The sequence below is a fragment of the Larimichthys crocea genome, chromosome XIII (assembly GCF_000972845.2).
Source record: "Larimichthys crocea isolate SSNF chromosome XIII, L_crocea_2.0, whole genome shotgun sequence".
Taxonomy (NCBI): domain Eukaryota; kingdom Metazoa; phylum Chordata; class Actinopteri; family Sciaenidae; genus Larimichthys; species Larimichthys crocea.
In genome coordinates this window covers 16,276,747-16,297,574 of record NC_040023.1, presented here as the reverse complement: position 1 = coordinate 16,297,574, position 20,828 = coordinate 16,276,747, and the positions used below count along the sequence as shown (strand labels likewise).

The 20,828-nt window shown below is 42.0% G+C and overlaps 1 protein-coding gene across 1 annotated transcript; it reads left to right on the top strand.

Moving 5' to 3' along the window:
- Positions 1-902: 902 nt before the first annotated feature.
- On the top strand, positions 903-18,894 carry chrnb2 (cholinergic receptor, nicotinic, beta 2). The gene is made up of 6 exons (XM_010729830.3): positions 903-1,238; positions 10,390-10,535; positions 11,503-11,547; positions 13,116-13,225; positions 15,353-16,481; positions 17,801-18,894. The coding sequence occupies exons 1-6, from the start codon at positions 1,184-1,186 to the stop codon at positions 17,951-17,953; spliced, it is 1,638 nt and encodes a 545-aa protein (XP_010728132.1). The 5' UTR covers positions 903-1,183; the 3' UTR covers positions 17,954-18,894.
- The last annotated feature ends 1,934 nt before the right edge of the window (positions 18,895-20,828 follow it).

The following is a 20,828-nucleotide window of genomic DNA, read 5'->3' as shown; positions in this document are numbered from 1 at the left end:
CTCCTATCCTCTCCCTCCCCCTTGCATTTTAAGTCCTGTACCCCTCTTTATTTGCTGCATTCCCGCCAACACTCATCCAAACCAGTTGTTATGTTTCTCTAATCATCAGACGCACCGGATTCTCAACGAGACTTGCAGTAAGCACATTTCTGTCTGGCTAGACCTCCTTTCTAAGTCCTTCCCCCTCACCTGTCTGTTCTTTCTTCCCTTCCCATCTTCCTATCCAGGCTCCTGCGTGTTTGACTTTGTGGACGGAAGGTTACTTCAGCCGCCTAGAGGGGAACAAACAATAATGGATGTTTAATGAAAGATAAGGGAGAGGAAAGTAAAAGCAGAAAGAGGAGGAGATCACATAAGAGAAGGCGAGACATACCCCCTCCAGCTTTTAGAGGGTGCAGATTATTCACAGAATAATGACTACATTAGGCTCAGACAGTCCTGGAAATAAAAAGGTGATGTGAGGTTATTTTAATAGGCAAAGATGTGAAGAAGTGTGTCAGACATATATGTATACATAACTATGAGATTTACAATTACACAATTTTCTCTATAAATAAATGAAATATGGCTTTAGAGCAGATGTTATCACATTTCCTTGTGGCTGCTTAATGAAAAATAAATTTTAGGAGATGAAATAGCACTGCTGCCACAGACTGGCCTGGGGCTAATATTAAAGTTAAAACAGATTGAGATGAAAGATGTCATTAGGTTTGACAAGGTCGCTATAAAGTCACTATTAGCACCACAAACAGGCTGTACGTGCCCAAGAGTGCTGAATATTCTATGGTGATGTGTGACTCTGTGCAGGGGAAGACACTGGCATCGTTAGCTGTGGAGCCTCTGAGGTATGCCACATCCTCCCCTCCCCTCCCCACCCTCATCGCTCCTCCGCCCCCGCCTCCCCAGCGCGTCGCATCGCTGAGCGGTGTTCAGCACGGACTGGCAGCACCAGTGCGACCCATCGCAGAGCTCACCTGCCGAGATATTATATATTTTTCTCTATCCTTTTCAAAAGAAGAAGAAAAGTGTGGACCGACGGAGAGCCCTGACGTCACCATGCCAAGTAGAGACTGAAGGTTCGGGTCGTGGTGAGGAGGAGAAGGGGTGTTAACACTGCGGGTGTGCTTGGGGTGGCCTCTCCATCGCGGTGAACACCTTTCGGGCTCAGAGCGCGCTCGGTAAGATGATGGACGGCTGGATGCCGCTGCTGCTGTTGGCTCTCCTCGCCATTGCGGGAGGTGAGTAACTTGTCCGTAATGGCTCCATCGACGCGCTTATGTCTCTGTGACTGTGTGCGTGTGTGCGTGTTTGTGCGTGCATCGTCACCTTTATAGGGCCAAATCCACCGTGCGTTCGTGCATTAGTGAGAAAACAAAAATGATTAGACGGCGAGGAGAGGCAGAGGTGAAGAAAATTACTCTTTCATTGCTGTGTCACCATCTTTCTCATAACAGCAACGAGCGCGACGGTATGATGTAGTGGAGAAATATTGCACACTCCATATAATACATGCGCACAATAGAAACACAAACGCAAGAGCTCTCATCATTTTATCCCTGTTAGAAATCCTTTAATTGGCGTTTAGAGGCCTTACTTTATAAAGTCATTGCCATGTGGTGTTGTATCACAATAATATGATTGTATATGGACTTGTTGGTGAGGCTACTACTATTTGTTTTGGAGGTTTGTTTGGGGGTACATCTCACCTTTGCAATATAATTTGGGACATTTGAAGACAGATTGCAGCATTTAAATGTAGCCCACACATAGTTTCTGCTGCTAATTGGTCTTTGTCAATTAGCATGCAATCTGCAAAACATTAACCTACATTAAAAAAAAAAAAACCTCTCTGCCTCTCATGCCCTGTGGCATAACTTATCCCTTCCTTTCTTAATATACATTAGAGGGAGAGATAGGGGGAAGAAAGTAAAACCCACTTATCCTCCCTCCCTCTCTGTTTTTCTCTCCCTCTCTCTCATTAACACTGAGGTCTTGCATTGAGTGGGCAGGTTAATGAGAGGCACGTTGAGCTAAAACAACTTCTACATCCTGTCAGCAGAGAACAAATGATGTGTCATCCAGCAATACGGGAAAAGCCTTCTGCCTCTGTGCAACAGTATAGATAAATAAATGGCGTTTGCCTCAATGAAGGACATGCATTCTGTACAGTTCTTATTTACAACGCTGTTGCTGCAGTGCATCCAGAGCAAATGAGGTATGTGTTAAGTTTAAAGCTATAAAGGGTTTGGACATATTTTACCTCATTAATTTGGCTCTAATTTCGTGTTAATGTCTTCTTAGGGAGGGATTGCCCCCGGGCAGAGTGGAAAAAAAGCACATCAGCTGATTGGTTGAGTTACAACTACCTCAATATTTTTAGCCAGTCCATAGTAGTGACAGGATAGAGGCCAGCTCAGTGCCTCCAAGCAAAAAGACTGTTTGTCACGGCCTGTGTAGCAGCACACATATAACCACACACCCTAATTTACACACCTCTGTCCACTCACACACACACATGCGTAGCCATCTGCCTCTCGCATTGACTAACTGTTCGTCATCACTGTTGGCGACAACATGCTCCTGCTTTCTCTCTGTCATACATGCACTCTTACTCTTTCTGCCACTAACACGCGCACACGTGCGCGCACACACACAGACACACACACAAACACAGAGAAAAAGAGCTTTGCATGGTGCAGTTCATCACAATACATCTAGGAACAATCACAAGGACATACAGTAACAGATCAAACGCTTTGACCTCCATTAACCTGCCATTTATCATTTTAAGCACCGGCTCCGGAAATACACACACACACACACACACACACACACACACACACACACAAAGAAAACACATCTAATAATCTAACAGTAGGCTTATGTTTGACTTATATAGTATATTAAGGACTTTTAATCATATTGCACTTTTAAAAAATGCACTCACAACATAAATTCACCATCTTTATCATCATTATCATCATCTTTAAATTGAGTTCAAAGGACTAACATGTAAACTGTATATTAATATTTTAATAGAAGGATTTAGTTAAAGTTTGATTTTGATGATTTTTGATGATTCTTGAGTGCTTAAGAGATATAACAACAAAACCCAGATAAAATAATCGATACTCAAGGGCGCAGTAGTAAAATATATATAGCCTAGGAGGCTGAGGTTTCCTACTACAATAAAAATTTAATGAAACTCAATGATGTCAGCAAAAAATAAACTAACTAAAAACTATAAATAAACTGATCAAGAGAATACCAACCATGACAAGAATGTGCCTTGTTTATGAAGCTGCTTGAAACTTAATATTCGGTTCACACAAGTGATCACTTCTATTGGTCGATCATTCCAAACAGAGGTTTGTGCGGTAAAAGAGAAGATGCTACCAACGTGAGATATGACTTCATGGAGCTTCATCAGCAGTAGAGGACTAATGAGTCATCTTCCCTTGAGGGATGAAAATCTGATTAGCATCATCCTCAGAGACTATAAACTCAATCCACACATAAATACATGCAAAACACACATTTGAAGAAATGCTCACAGTTGCTTGCATGCTCACATGGTCAGACACACACCTGAAGCATCTGCTTATGATAACACATTCCCTACAAAGAAGCAAATGAACACACATTTACTTGTGCACAGACTCAGACAACACGTGCACAGACTCAGACAGAAGTTATACGCACACAAGAGGCGTGGAGGAGAAGGAAGTACAATATCAGAGCAAATATTTGTGATGAAATTAGAAGAAAAAGTCATAGCTCACAACAGAACTTTCTCAAACACAGACACACAAACATGCACAAACGAGTCTCGCAGTCAGCGGCTGCGCAAGGACGCTCAAGGACATTTCACCACCTGTCTTAGACACTGCCGTGAGGATGTGGACGTCCTGTTGTGTGAGGAGGATGTCTCTTGTCATTTCCCCCACAGGCCATGCATAATAAACAGGTCTGTATGGTGCTGAGGTGACCTGATGCAGAGGGTTACTGGATATGGAGCTTGCTGTGCAAGAGTCTCGTCAACCAAGGACGTAAAGTGTGCTTGGATTAGTTTTACAGTGACGCCGCATCTTAAAAAAAAGATCCTCTTTGGATGTGTGACTGTGTGAGTGGATGCATACGCCATGATCTTTGTTCTCTGCTCTACGAATGCACTTAGTGAATATCAACTAACCATTTCCTTGGCAGTGCTACAGTCTAGAAAGTTCTGCTCAGTCAGTTTAGCCTGTCATCACTTTTCTGCTGCACTGCTCCAGCCCACTGATCTCTGAAGCATCTTAAACTGCAAATTACAACGGCCCTCCTATTGTCTCGCTTGCTCGCCCTCTCATTCTGTCACTTTCTGTCCTCATCTAGCTCTCTCAAATTTTGCTCTGTCGCTATCTCATTGGACTGACTCCCGAAACACAGCAGCAACAGGATCAGATCGCGGGATAAGGGCACAGCGGTCACACAGCAGAGGCCTGCGTTTGTATGTGAGAACGTGTGTGATTCCATGTGTTAAACTGTGCTCTCTCATGTGCGGTTTGTGCACGAGGTGTGTGTGAATGAATGTGCAGAAGTAGTAGCAGTGCACAGCAGTGTGTGACCCGGGAGATTAGGAGGAAAGTGGAAGGAGAGCACAGAGGTTTAATAGAAACTTAAGCAGTGAAGAAGAAGAAAAGGCAGATAAGAGACAATTGGAAAGTTAAGAGTTTTAATAAGAATATATATTTTTTAAAAAAAGAAAGTTTGACTTACACTAAGGCAAGGCTGTGCTTCTGTGCATAGAGAAGTGGATTCAAGACAACACTTCCTCTGGTGATAACATGCATAAAAGATAAAAAAATTGTTTAATCTAGTAGTCACTGTAGAGATGATCTTATATCTGGAAGCACACTGGCTTGGAAAAGTTCTACAAAAATATGCTTATCAACAGAAAGTAGAGAGCGAATAAATACATGTTTCTTATAATTTTGATAAGGACTTCTGCAAGATAACCCAGAAGCCATAATGTGATCTAGATACATGCATTTCTGTCAGACAGGCAGCCTCCTATCTCTTTGTGTGCACATATAATTCTCAGGCGGCACGCTTCGACCTGCTTATAACACGGCCTCAAGATTTATGGGTAGCCAAATAATAGCTCAAATAATAGCTGTTGTGAGAGGCGTTATGCAGTTCAGATGATGTATTATATTGCAATCTCTGAAATATGCACCACTATAGTTAGAAAGCCATACTGTCTTTCATCCAGCAGCTGAGCTCTTGGGCTGTAAATAATACAACCACACTTTATATCCTGAATACGACAGTTCCTGGACATTTTAAATCAGAGCTTCTGACAATGTAGCTTTTCAACTAGAGATTGTTTCGTAGTCTAAACCACTTCAGCATTTTCTCCTTTAATCTGCTCTGATGTGACACCGTGTTATGCCTTAGATCTTCAGTTACTGCTGATGAATGAGCCACAGCCACCGTTGTCCCTTTTACTTAATCATTGTCTCTGTATAAGTTTTAATATTTATCATGACTGTAACTAACGATTATTCATCCATTTTCCAAAACTGGTTATCCTTATCTGGAGGGGAGGCTGCAGCCAATCCCAGCTGGCACTGGGCATTAGGCCGGAGGCACTGGGATGGACTAACGATTATTTTATTTTATTCATCAGCCGATTACTCTCTTGATTAATTGATTAATTATAAAATGTTGAAAAATGCCCATCATAAAAACCCAGACTCCAAGGTGACATCTTCTTCATCTCATAGATTTAAATTAGACGGACAAAGCAAATATTTGAAAAGCTGTAACCAGTTAATTCAATTTCTGCTTGAAAAATTACTTAAAGGAACAGTGTGTAGGATTTAGTTAAAAATTTGCAGTAAAGTTGTAGATTTCAACCTGAATATTGTCTGTTCTGGCCTCACCCTCCACTCCAAACATGTAGGAGTAAGCTGTACTGTAGAAACATGATGGTTCAACATGGCAGACTTGAATATATAAATATGAATATTCAAACATATTACCCCTAAATTCCCCCTAAATTCTACACAATGGACCTTCAAATGATGAATTGATCATTGAATTTAAGTTCTCAATTATTAATTATAAAGTCTCAGTTCAGTCTGAAATGTATTGTATTTGTGCCACCATATAACTCACATCTTACAATACACTTTTACAAATTTCAGTGTTTATGTCAATGTTTTGATCTTGCCAACATTTGTTTTCTATCATAGTCTCTGCATATTTATTACTATTATATCCTATAAACTTTGCATTTAATTTCTGCAAATACAATATATTAGTATTAGGAACAGCATTAGTATTGGAACGTAGTACTTAGTATAGTACTTGATTTTTTACTTTTTTCTACCCAATATGTTTGTTATGCACCAAAAACAGTGAGGCAAATTCCATTTGTGTGAAAACCTACTCGCAATAAACCTGCTTATGATTCTGATTAGTGTTATGGTGATCATGAGAACAGATTTACGTACAGTAGTGAAGTCGATAGATACGTAAAGTAAGTTAGTGGCGTTGTTATTATACTATGTTTCTGCATCATTATTTGTAATTAAAAACTTTTCTTGACTGTGGGGTTCATTGAATTTGGCGACGTTGAAGCTTCCATCCTTTAGTCCATGGCGGGATGGCTTTGTTTTTGAAGCACTGAGATACTGCATCTGAAATGAATGGCGGATCAATATTAATATCTCAGTTCTATGGGCACTACAGAGCCAATTGGGTGTTGCCAGTAGATCAATGGATCTCTCCATTATTGATTTAAGAATATTTCAGCATAAAAGGTCCCAGCTGAAGCCAAAAAGCCTCTTTGGCAGAGCACAGAGAAGAAAGAGAAGCAGAAAGCGACCCTACTTTCCCTCCAACCTTTTCTCATCTGAGTGAGCTGTATAAATAGAGATCATCACTGTAATAGTCTTAGCGGGATAATTCAATTTAGCTCTCGCTTTGCCCTCATTTTCTCCACATTTGTCTTTATAGCGTGTGTGGACTCTGGCCTCTAAGTAGCTGTGTAAACTGTAAACACATGCTGTAAAAGGTAATGATTGATGATTTTATATCATCGAACAAACAAGTTACTTCAGAGGCTGATCAGCATGCTAAGATCAATGCATGTTTAAAAGAAGGAAGGAGAAGCAGAGGTGAAGGAATCAGACTGTGAATATGGCTACTACATCTCGTCTGTTCCTGTGCTGTGTCACTGAGGTGTGTGTGTGTGTGTTTGTGTGTGCGTTTTTGCACGTGTATGGTGGTGTGTAACTTTCCCAGCTCCAGACTCTAATGGGGAGCCCTGCTGAAATATTCATAGTGTCACATTAAGTTTGCAATATTTGCACTGGAAAACAACCGGAATACAACCTGAGCTACCAGCAACTTTACAACCACTCAGCTCAGCCTTTAGCGTGACAGAGAAAGAAAGAGATGACTCTTTGTTTGGAAGAACTGTGCTGGAGATGAGCAGCCGATGTTTGTGCAGTGATCAGGCAGGAGTGTGTGGGTATTTTTTTAATTTTTTGCAGACTTAAGATAAGAAAAACCAGAATAGAAGAAATCTCTCTGTATGGGTCTCTAATTTGTTTCATTGCCATAAAATATGAGTCTAGACTTTCATCCTGAGCCCATGCACACAAATATTTCAGTTAAACTAAAAATAAGCAGAAAATACAAAAACTTAAAAAGGATATGTAAGTCCTCTGCACAGTCCTCTGAATTTATTATTTTTATATTAACAGAAAATGTTAATACATACAGTCAATATACATCTAGTGAGGTACATATGATTTTTATTCCAGCAAATGCAGAATTCAATTAATTCAAACACAGCTTCAAAAACAGCTCATAATTGCTCCTAATGCGGCTACTTGAACAAAATGATTTCAAAGATGAAGTCAGTCAGCTCTCAGCAGTTATTAAGGTTTGGTTGAGATGCTTTGGAGCAAAGACCTCGCATTACATTGAAATATTTTATAGTGGACAGATGCTTAATATGATGCTGAATATAAATATAATGTATGAAGCAAATATAATGTAAAATGTGTTTACAAAGAAGAACAACTAAATATCATTTGGACTATTTAGCAATTCCCTTAAGTTGTCGTCTACTTAGTTTGAGTAGAAACTACCATTTACATTCTGATCACTGCTGATGGAAATGTAGACCCTTCCTGCTTCATCATTGTTTAAGTGAACTGTATTAGCTTTCTGTCTCATCCGACAGTGTTATTGCCTTGTGCTTCTGGGAATAATATACATTACTCATATGGTTCAGACAGAGACAGTAATGCTTATTTCCCTCATGATTGTGTGCACACAAAAAGACACACACACACACACATACATATACACGTAAAAAGCAATCCGGTACTTGTGCACAATAAACAACAAGAATTCTACACGCATGTGCTGACAGGATGTGTATTGATGATGTTGGATTAGCGAGGGAAGGGGCAATAAATGGACAGTGGCTGTCAGCGACGGGAAGATGGAGATAACAGGAAGGAGAGAATGATGGAGACAGTCGGGGGAGTGAGAAGAAAATATAGGCCGGCTCGGTTGATGGAGAGACAGAGAAAGTTTAAAAGAAAATGAGACGGAAGAGACGAGATGCCGGAAAAAGAGCAGGAGATTAAAAAAAGGGGGTGGGTGGGAACGGCTGCGTGTTTAGTTTACAGGGCATGAATAAAGTCCTCATTGATCCAGAGACAGAGGCTATCATTCCTGTTCAGTGAGCACAGAAGCCACAGAGCAAGAGGGAGGGGAGGAGGACGATGGAGATCAAGAGAGAAAAAGAGGGGGAGGACTGAGTGTCAGACAGGAGCTCAGAAACATTCAGAGGTACAAGAAAAAAAAAATAACATCAGCTGAGTATATTTTGTTTTGTTTCTAGCTTTTTAATTTCCCCTTTTAAAATTCCCATTTCCATATTTCTACATCACTAATGCAACAAATCCAAACATTTTTATCTCAGATGTCTTTGTGATTGAATTTCTCTTTATAAATATCTGTATATCATTTTTCTCTTCTTTTTTTCTCCCTCAATTGATAGGGCGGCAACTTCTCATTATTTTTTATTGATTAATCAGATTAATTTGGTTCCATATAATGCTCAGTCTTATTTCCCAAAGTCTAGCACATATTTAGTTTACAGTGATGAAACAGCAAATCCTCACATTGAAGATGCTGGAATTAGAGATTTGTTGTCATTTTTGTTTGATAAATGATTTTCTGTCAGTCAGATTATTGGTTCATTGATTTATCGTTTCAGCTCTTCCATTGAATTTTATTTGGTCCAGCAGTTTTTAATTTCTTTTGTGCTTGAGTGCTTTAGGATTTGTTTGTGTCTTTATATTATATTCTGTATTACTTTTATTATTCTTCATGTATATAGTTTTTTTTTGTTATAGTATGTTTGGTGTATCCAGATCCTTGAAAATGAAAGTGTTCATCTCAAGAGATTATGAAATAATAAAAATCACTGTGTTTTAATTTTACCCATATCAGCTTTGACATGTTTGTTTTCCTACATGTGTTCATAGCCTCTAAAATAGCCGTTTTAAATATGACAACATTGGTACCAAGTTAGCAGTGAGCAGCCTGTGTTTATCTTCATGGAGAACGTGTTAGGGAATTGTGAGATGGAAAAGATGCAGCACGGGAGCGAGCAGGTGCCAGAGAGACGGAGAGAGGTGAAGGAAGAAGGAGGTGCAGAACAGTTGTTTATCCGTGCATCGCTCAGTAAAACACCTCCCCTCGTGTGTGAGTGTGTAGTGTGGTGACAGATCTGCCCAAACTCAACCACTCACACGGATATGACTACAGCCTGCTACAGATGGAGGGATGGCGGACAGGAGGGAGGACTGGAGGGAGGACGAGGAGGAGACAGAGGGGAAGTGAGAGATTGAGTGAAAATAACCCAAAGCTATGAAAGACTGGCAGCTGGGGAGAAGTGCAACACAGCAGAGAAGAATAGATAGAGACAGAGCAGAGGCACGAAGAGAGCGATAGAGACAGAAAGGATAGCGATAGAGACATTCAGACTGGTTGACTCATTCTTGTGATGTCAGATCTCGTAAGAAGTGTGTATCGAGCTGTGTTGACATGCTCCAGCCGGCAGTGATGAGTAATGCCATGGTTCATAGGCTTTACATACCCAGTACACAAGGATAGCCAGCTCTCTATGGTAGCAGTGAGGGCACTGGCCAAACAGAGAAACTCAACAGCACCACCGAGTCCCTGCTCTTGCATGATTATATCCAATGTGATACAAGTCTTTCTAAAAAAAAAAATTCCAAGAGAGACACAGATGGCAACATTCGTCTCACAATAGAGGCACATGATGATGGTGATAATGTGTTCTCATTACAGGCGGCCTCGGGGCAGACACAGAGGAGCGCTTGGTGGAGCATCTCCTAAACCCAGCCCACTACAACAAACTGATCCGTCCTGCGACTAATGGCTCCGAGCTGGTTACCGTGCAGCTGATGGTGTCATTGGCCCAGCTCATCAGTGTGGTAAGTGTTCATATGTCCGGGCTTGACTCTAATCTAATAGAAAATATTAGAATAATTACATGTGCAGTAGAAGACACAATCTGCAAAAACGTTGACTAATGCTGCACCTGCTAGAGAATTTCTTGACTCTGCAAAAATGATTTCAAATCGGGTCTTGCACTAAAGGGTGAAAATAAAGTTTAGTCTAATGATGTAATTCCCAGGAAATATTAAGTGAGTCTGATCATTTGGTTCTTGGCCAAAGGCCCAATCTGTTCAGCATGTTTCATGGAAATCTATTCATAGCATTCAGAGGGTTTTTTTCTTAAAGAGACAAACAGACAGTGATGGAAGATAATAAAATAATAATAAAAATGTAAAAAAAATACTCTGTACTTCATTTATAAGTACTCACTATGTAGTCAAATATGCTCTTTTAGTGTTTTATTAATATATGTCTGATACTTTTGGATTATAAACTGTTTTTGGTACAGCTAATTAAACCTCTGAGGTTTTCAGTACAGTCGCTTTGTTTGTCTGTTTGTCTGCAGGATTATGGAAAAACCACTGCAAGATTTTTTATGAAACTTTGAGATGGAGGCATTAATTATTGTTTCACATTCATTAACATTGCAATGCCAATTGTAAAACAAACATATGCAGTGGTTGTGCTTGCAGAATTTGCATATGCGAGTAGACTGAACTGCCCTGGCAGAGGTCGGCGCTCTCTGTGTGCCCTTCTGATTTTCAAATGCTTCACTGAAATATTTGTGTAAGCGTGATGTCATCAGGCTCATCTCGGCTTACAAGGACTAAAGACGCTAGTTAAATATTTCAAAGATTAGGATCCATTGTTTTTTAAGCTTGTTGGGACAGACGGATATCTCAGCTTTGCTGCATCAATTGACTGCAATTAAAAACTGTCACACACAAGAGCTACAATAAATCATAATGTAGTTTGTCATGGAAATATTTTTTTTTTCTGCAGCATGAAAGAGAGCAGGTGATGACCACCAATGTCTGGCTAACACAGGTGAGACTTCACACTCTTCTTGTCATCTTACCATCATAACATGGGAAACTTAGTGAATATTATTAAAACGCAGACTCAACGATTATTTAAACATTTAAATTTTGGATGGTTTTACCTTCACTTACTTCACAGTCACATACCACAAGGGCCTTAGATGGTAGTGACAAACCGAGATTCAGAATAATGTTCTCTATAATATGCTACACTATAAATACTGATGTACGTTATATAATGATGGGCCACAGTGTTATTGCACCGGTAGTCTATAACATATGCGTCCCAGTGTTCAATGTTTCACTGACTGTGGCTGTCACAGTCTAATCCTGCCTCCACTCATGTGGAGCAGCAGCTCCGAGAACTGACATGTCTGGTGAACTGTCAGACATCAAACAACTCATACGTACTAGAAAATCCAAAATCTGACAGGAGAAATATGAGAAGCAGCAGTAGCAGGAAACACATATTACTTTAGTGCATTGAACAAGACCTTCACAGTTGGTAATTTGGGCAGTTTGTGAATAATGTGACGCTGACTGGACTGTGACCCTCTTCTACATGGCTGGATCTTCGTATGCTTACAGCTGAGACCTGTATTATGGTAAAACATGTAGATGCACAGACTTAGAAACACTAGGTATATAAATGCATTCACCCACATGCATCATCAACATAATGTGCTTGGTTTGAGGGCAGGTGCTAGAACAAATTACACACTGTGTTCAATTTGGACTTAAATTTAGATCTATATGAAAGAGACAACTGTTCTTTTTCTCTGTACAATGTCACCATCATGGATGCTGCATTTTTGAGCAGATTGCTTATAGCTTAATGCATTTTTCTGTCTTATGTCCACATGCACGCATGCACATGCACTTGCACCTGAGCAAGTTAGGATTTATGACATGTAACGGAGCGTGGAATGGCCATCAGTGCTGTATGGATTCCTCGCCATTGGGAAAGAAGGGGGAGCCAAGGACAGCTGTCCTGAGCCAAGACGAACTGTAATGACCGTAATGCATCACAGTTACTGCAGACGACCTAGCATGGGCATTACAGCTTCAACATAACCATAACATAGAAGAGCCAGACAGAGCTGCTGTCTCAGGGCACAGAGGCTTCAGTGTGACAGTGTCAACGACTGACCCACAGCATACACAACAAAATAATGCTGTCTTTTACAAAAGGTTACACAGAGGACATAAAGATGTTTGCTGCACACACACGTGCACGCACACACACACAGGAACAGCCTTACTGTAGATGCCATTTTAATCATGCGGATTGGTTTGTGGCTGGGTGTGTTTAAAAGACCATTCAGGGTCAGGGTTGACATGAGCACTTCACTCTCTCTCTCTCTCTCTTTGGCTTGTAGTTGAAAGTATGATGTAAGCGTAGAAGGACAGGCAGCACAGGACGTTCCCCAGGCTCGTGTGGCTTGTGATGTGTCATATTGACCACTGACTGACTGACCGACAGATGGATCTTCTTCTCTCTGCTCAAGATGTCTTCTTGCCACTGTGTGATTGGCGGTTGAGTGACTAAGTGTTTTGTCTTTTATTGGCCCTCAGGAGTGGCAGGACTATCGTCTGACTTGGGTCCCTGAGGAGTTTGACGGAATGATGAAGGTCAGGCTGCCCTCAAAACACATCTGGCTGCCTGACGTGGTGCTCTACAACAAGTGAGTCACTCATTCATCCTGAGGTTCTTACTTCAGAAGACACATGAACATGCACTCAAACAAAAGCACATACAAATGTCACATTAAACTGATCATGTTTTTAGTTGACCCCTATGAGATTTTGATCCGACTGCCACCATTGTAAGTCATTTTGGAGAGCATCAATTATATGCCAGAGGTTTTACTGTGTAATACATGCAGTCCCATCACACATGGCTGAAGCTGTCCACTGTAATCTGCTCAAATCACTCATGCTACATTACTATACAGTACCTCCGAGTCTCATGAGATACTTCAAAGATAGAGTCATCTGCACTACACGCCCAGACAGATAAGCATAAATACATGTAAAATTGATATGGTATGCGGATACAATAGGTGCACACAGTTGAGACGCGCACACACACACACACTTTAAATAAGAGTCTGTCCATGAATGCATTACTTCATTCTGAAATACAGAGTATGCAATATGAAGTTTGGATGAATCTATAAGTAATCCAGGGTGTTACGGACCTCAAGGGCTCGCAAGGCCCGAAACATATTGAAAGAAAACATGAAGACAAAAGTTGCCACTAAAACAATAATTTTTATTAATTCAAAACAAATGAAATAATTCCCCAAGAAAATAACAATACAAATGGGTTGGAGGTTCCTGGCCAAAACAAACAAACGAGAGAGAGAGAACACTGAGCCAGCCAACGACTGTCGCATCCAGCATCCACCCCCAAACTAAACCTGCCTACAACCCACTACATAAATGAAAAGAAAAGACCGAAAACAGGACTACCAGGGAACCTCCAAACCAAAACTAAAATAACAAAACCCAAACAGCTCAACGGACTCCTGGCATGGGGAAACCGGAGCCTCAACCCCCTCACCAGGTCATCTGCAGGGGAAAAGTAGAGAGAGGGAGACAAGAGAGAGACACCTCCTTAAGTCAGCTCAAGCTGACGAGACAATAAGTCTCACCTGAGGTCTCCTCTGTGCTGAGAGAGAGAGAGATAGAGAGAGAGAGGGAGAGGGGTGTGGAGAAACAACAACACACACCCACACACAAACACACACACAGTCCTACCTCCTGGCCACACGTAACAAGGGGCAAACACTGGCTGTTGAGTCTTTATTACTCTCCGTCCGAGAGCTCTACATTGTGATTGCACCCTGTTTCCATCAGGTACACTGCACACAGAAACCAGCTAGTACTCCAGTGCTTGGAATACTTTGTAATTTAATTAAAGACCAATTTACTTAAGAATATGCAACATGGGATTACAATATAAATTACAAATCTAGTTTTAATTAAGTCTTAAAATTATATTGGAACACTGAGACCACCAGATGCCAAATGTATACCAAAATAATAAAATAATAATCCAATTTTACTGTAACATATTATGTAACACATATGTAAAAAATAAACGTATGTTATTCGTTTTTAATTTCAATTTGCATGTGTGGGATGTTGCAGACCACTTGTCCCACTGTAATGGAAACTGAGTGTCAGCCTACAGAATTTAAATCAGCTCACCAGAGTATAGTGATCTGTCTAGCCTTCTCCTCTTTCTCTGACTCACTCCTTACTTTACTAAAGATTAGAAGATCTCTGACCCAACGAACTCTGGATAAAACGATCCCGTTAAGCCCACGGACTCCAAGTTGACATGCTATCTTCTTCTTCTTCCCTGCTCCAAACGTCTGTCGGTCACCAAAACAGGAGGATTAGCTCTGGATACAAGGAATACTAGAGCTGCTAATTTTGATTTTGTGACTTAGATTGTACATCAGGTTGATCGATCAGAACTATCTTCTCTCATGTGTCACATGTCACAGCATGACACATGACATCAGACCAACGTGTCTAATTCGAGCCGTTTGACTCAACCCAATCTGATCTGAAAGATGGTGTTTGTGACCCTGCTGCCCTGAGACGTCTCACCCCTCTTAACCCCCTTAACACTGTGTCAGTGTTTGTGTCCTAGAGCTCTATAATGAACCCGTATTGCATAATGAGATGCATCATGTTATATTGCTTTTAAAACTCAGGAAACATGTACTCTCTCTATACTTTTGGTTTACAAAATTCTTCATGTCTGACCTCTTCATCTCTCTCATCCTGTCTTTCAGTGCTGATGGGGTGTATGAGGTGTCGTTCTACTCTAACGCAGTGGTCTCCTACGACGGCAGTATCTTCTGGTTGCCCCCGGCCATCTATAAGTCAGCCTGTAAAATCGAGGTCAAGCACTTCCCATTTGACCAGCAGAACTGCACGCTGCGCTTCCGCTCCTGGACTTACGACCGCACTGAGATCGATCTGGTGCTCCGTGCTGATGTGGCAAGCATGGACGACTTCACACCCAGCGGGGAGTGGGACATCATCGCCCTGCCAGGCAGACGGAACGAGAACCCAGCTGACCCCACCTACGTGGACATCACGTACGACTTCATCATTCGCAGGAAGCCTCTTTTTTACACCATCAACCTCATCATCCCATGCGTACTCATCACCTCACTGGCAATCCTGGTCTTCTACTTGCCGTCTGACTGTGGAGAGAAGATGACGCTCTGCATCTCTGTGCTGCTGGCGCTCACTGTGTTCCTGCTGCTAATCTCCAAGATCGTCCCACCAACTTCACTAGACGTCCCGCTCGTGGGGAAGTACCTGATGTTCACCATGGTCCTTGTAACTTTCTCTATCGTTACCAGTGTGTGTGTGCTCAATGTACACCACCGCTCGCCCACCACACACACCATGCCCCCTTGGGTTAAACTGGTGTTCCTCAACAAACTTCCTGCCTTGCTCTTTATGCGACAACCCAGGAACAGCTGCGAGCGCCAGCGGCTGCGCCAAAGGAGAAGGGCCCAGGAACAGAAGGAGGGTGGGCGCAGCGGGGAGGCAGGCGCCCTGATGGTGGGGCTCGGGCTGGGCAATAGCGGCGGAAACGGAGGAGCAACCTCCACAGGGGTGTTCGGCAAGGAGGACAGTGACCCTTGTACCTGTTACGTGAACCGGGCGTCTGTTAAACAGTTTGGAACGGATCTGGGAGGTGCAGGAGGGGGATCCATGGATGGTCTTAACAGGGTGAGGGACGGCCGGGAAGGCAACTCTGGAAACCTGCCACGGGGGAAGCAAGGAACGGGAGGTCCTGCCCTGACTCAGGCCCTGCTAGCTCAAGCCTGTCCAGGCTTTGAGGAGGCTGTAGAAGGAGTACGCTTCATCGCCAACCACATGAAGAGTGAGGATGATGATCAGAGTGTGAGTATTATGTAATCTGTACAATACCATTCACACAATTACAGTTACAGGCTCTGTTGCTCCTTATCAGAGCTTGACCAGTATTGGACTTTTTTAAAGTGATAGCAATATTGATGTAAACAAATCTGCTGTAATGAATACTTTAAAATTAACAATGGATGAACCTGCTCGAGAACAAACGTCGTCGAGAGACATAAATGCTCTGTGATTGCTAGATGTATAAATAAGAAAAACATGTTTACAGCTTTTTAACACCCATGGGGTCAAAAAAATCCATTAATGTAATAAATAAAACCGTTTCTATTTTTAAGGTAAACGCAAAAACAGACAAAATATTTAGGCTGGTGATGCTGCCAATAAATTCTTTATTGCTCTGCAAATTCTTGCCAACTTACACATCAGTTCTGGTATAAAATGATATCACCTGATTAAACCAGCCCGCCAATGTATTACTTGGGCTCATCCCTATATTAAAATAAATCATTGTCTTGTCTTTGTGTGGATAAAATCATAGCATAAAGCCTTCTGAGGAGCACAGATCGTCCTCTCACTGCCATATCAAGTTATATGTGACGGTAAAGCAGTACAGCAGTGTCGTTTAGCTCAGCCATTTGAAACACATGGGGGCTGGACTGGAGCATAAGCAAAGGAGACAGATCTGGTGACGCAATCATATCCCTCTGAATATTCAATACAGACATGTAATTATAGCTGCGGCATGACGTGTGCAACTGGAAAAGACGCTGGAATAGAGGAACCAGGACAGTGTAGCGAGGATGAGTGAGGATGGTGTGTTTTATCGCTTTTCCACAAGGCATCTTAGGAAACCAGCCTTCTCACCCCAAATAAAAGAAAACTGACACGGGAATTAACAATCCTCAATCCTCTGTAATTCTGTCCATCATCGACATAGTTATCATCACGTTGCCATGCCGACCACTTTTATAATCCTCCCTCTCCTGGCACAGTCCGTGGCATGTCAGCTCTTCCCCTCCTCCTCCTCCTCCTCCTCCTCTCCCCCCCAAGTCATCATCGCTGGGGTTACAGTGTCAGCACCCTCCGTCTCCGTGGCCTCCATTACTCTCACTCCTCTCTCACGTCCTTCTCCTCCTCCTTGACTCATGTCGGACCTCATCAGAGCTGTGTGGCAGAGCGAGTCCCTGCTCGCATTAACCCTTCACCTCCATTAACCCTGTGCATAGGTAAAGGCTGCGGGGTAGGTGGAGAGAGACAATGAGAGCATACGATAGAGTGTGATTCTGCTCACCTTAATCTCTCTTCTTCCCATCCCATCCCAAACCACCCACCCCTGTCTACAGGTGAGCGAGGATTGGAAGTACGTTGCCATGGTGATTGACCGCCTCTTCCTGTGGATCTTCGTGTTCGTGTGCGTGTTTGGCACAGTGGGCATGTTCATGCAGCCGCTCTTCCAGAATTACACAGTCAAGACCATCACCAGCCCGCCAGGCTGACCACTGGCAGGAAGCGAACGCGATGACGGACAGCTCCCCCGACCAATCAGTACAGCAGGACAAGGGCTGGTGGTGGGTGGGGGAGTTGAGTCTGGGTTTTATTGTGTCTATTAAACTGGAACCAGGACTGGAACTAAACAGCAATCACACCCATTACCTTTATAGTAACGTTTTTTGCAATGAAAAACTGTTTTTCTTGTATGAAGAGAAAAAGGAAAACACCATCATACTCTTACCTGCAGTTTTTTGTCCAGATGTTTAATGGACTGACCTCCCCTTTCTGGTGGAAAGGTCCATCCCTGCTCTCCTCTTCATTCAGTCAGGGAGCGAGGATGCTCTGATTTACTCCTTGTTGAACCTCACAGCAGCCAATCAACACTTTCTGTGCGACGCTGACTGCTTAATTGACACATTGACATGCCCGCTTTCAACTATGACATTACTCATTCATAATATTGACTGATGTCAGTAGGAGCTAATCAGAAAGGGAAGGGAGGTTCATATCAAGGCATTATACATTTCTTTTATTTTTTTAGAAATCCACTACGTCAGTGAACCGATTCAGTATATTTTATCATAGCATAGCGGCTTACCACAGTATAGCATTAGGAATATATTATTAAGATTTCTCTATGTGTTAGCTCATGCAAGGGTCTGTTGCTGATAGACAAGCTACATTGTGTTGATTGTATAGATTAAACAAGAATGTGATATAAACTGTACTACACAGCCTGTGATGCGCACACTAACACAATATGCGTACAAGCAACAGATGGATGGAAAATACATAGAGGAGACTGGAATCAAAGAAAGAGCCAGGTTGCATTATTAGATGAAAGTCAAAGGGATAAAGTAATAGATTATGCATGGACAGTTTTTGCTTAGAAAGATGTGCACATTAAGTAGAGAACAACGGCAGCCCACTGTGCCAGAGTGCACAGCGGCAGTAAGATGAGTTCCTGAGAAACAGAGAAATCTGAGCCAAGATGGTGGTTAGGACCTCCTATATGATGGACAGTGGGACATGATTTCTCCCAGATGGAGTATTTAGAGCTCAGTAGAGATGGAGCAAACATCAGTAGTGGAAAAAGTGACATGTAAATCAAATTATATTGATGGAGGGATGGAAATTTTATTATGGAAATTAAGCTATTATGTGTATTGATATGTAATTTCATATTTCAGTATGTAATGTTCCGAGCATATGTATACATGTATGCGTGTGTGTAGGTATGTGTGTGCGTGTCCCATACCCTAATGCATTATCACATCTGTCAGATGCAATGTTGAGAGGAGCAAACTGTATGTGCGCCTCCCCCTCCCGTCTATTAATCTCCGGCGACCTCTCTTCAATTCTCTCCCCATTATCTGGCCTTTCATGGACAAACACACCGCTGACATTTAATCCAATTACAGTTATGATTGCCTACATTCTCTAAACACTTATTCATTTTTACCAGTTTTGCTTTTCATCGTGGACTGGCTGATTTATCTTATTTTCAACAATCTTTCAAGGTTCCCTTGCAACCAAGCAAGAAACAAAAGGCCTTTTTTTTAAGGCATGCAGGGAGTGGGGGATTAATTAAATTTTCAATAAACAAGAGAGAAATAACAAGAGAGCCAACACCGAAGCAGTCGAATCAGGCAGTGAGTTACAGATAGAAGACAGAAGAAAAAGTTATAGGGCAATACATGGCAGTTAATAGAACAAATGTTTTATGATGTTGTCGTAGCTGAGGAGCAACAGACTGAGAATAAAAACTGCATAATCTGTCTGCAGCAAGCACAATCCAGATAGTGAGGAGGAATAAAGCAGGATAGGCAGAGACAAAGGACTGTTAACATTGTTACTGCATAGGGAAGCCTCTATAAAACTCTGAAAAAATGCTGTCTAATCCTCAGTCACTGTCACTCGCTGTGAGTTTTTTATGGTCATGTGGCCAAGTCTGCAGCTCAGTCCTGGGCTGGGAGCTGCCTCTCTCTCTCTCTCTCTCTCTCTCTCTTTCTGTCTCTGGAGGATGGGATTACCCTGGGGGATCCCCAACAGATCCCGAACAAGTGTGAAAAGCCTATCAGAGACCTGTGAAAATTTGTAGGCTTCGCGGCTCCACATGGACAAAGTGCTGCTGTCCACTCTTTTTCTCCCTCTCTCTTTGACCTTTCCACTCTCCTTCCTTTCTTCTCACTTCCTCTGTCATTATGCCTCCCCGTCCCGTCCCCATCTTTCACCTAATCCTTCCTGACTCTCAAATCTGCTCCTGTGCACACCTTAAACCAGTCCAATAAAGGTTGTAGGTTCAGATTAATCAAAGTATGTGTCTGTTTGTGCGTGTTTTTACTCTCTCTCTCTCTCTCTCTCTCTCTCTCTCTCTCTCTCACACACACACACACACTACCTATCTGTAAATTACTGTATTACCCAAACTTCCCATTAATCTTACACCACAGGATGTAACGAAAGAAAGAACGTTTCCTGGCTTTCTAATATTGAGGCTGGTGACTTCCTTTTGTATACACACACACAAACACACACACACACACACACACACACCTACACAATCATGGGTGTAGGGCTCAGCCAAGGTCACCTTAAGTTCTCATTATTCTGCTGTAAAAACAGGAATGCGGGTACAGTCAGTACCTGCTCATATACACTTTATGCGTCATTTTTTGTTTGATGCAGGGAACATTATGACGAACACACCAGAGCAGAGGTAACTGTCACTCATATCAAATACATAACTATAACCTCTTATTCTGTAGGTTTCATTAATATTACATAGATATCTCTTTGATTAACAGATCTATCTCCATTCTACATTCATCTGCTGCTGGAATAAAGTGCTGTACCAGCATGTGCAAAGCAAATTAAAGG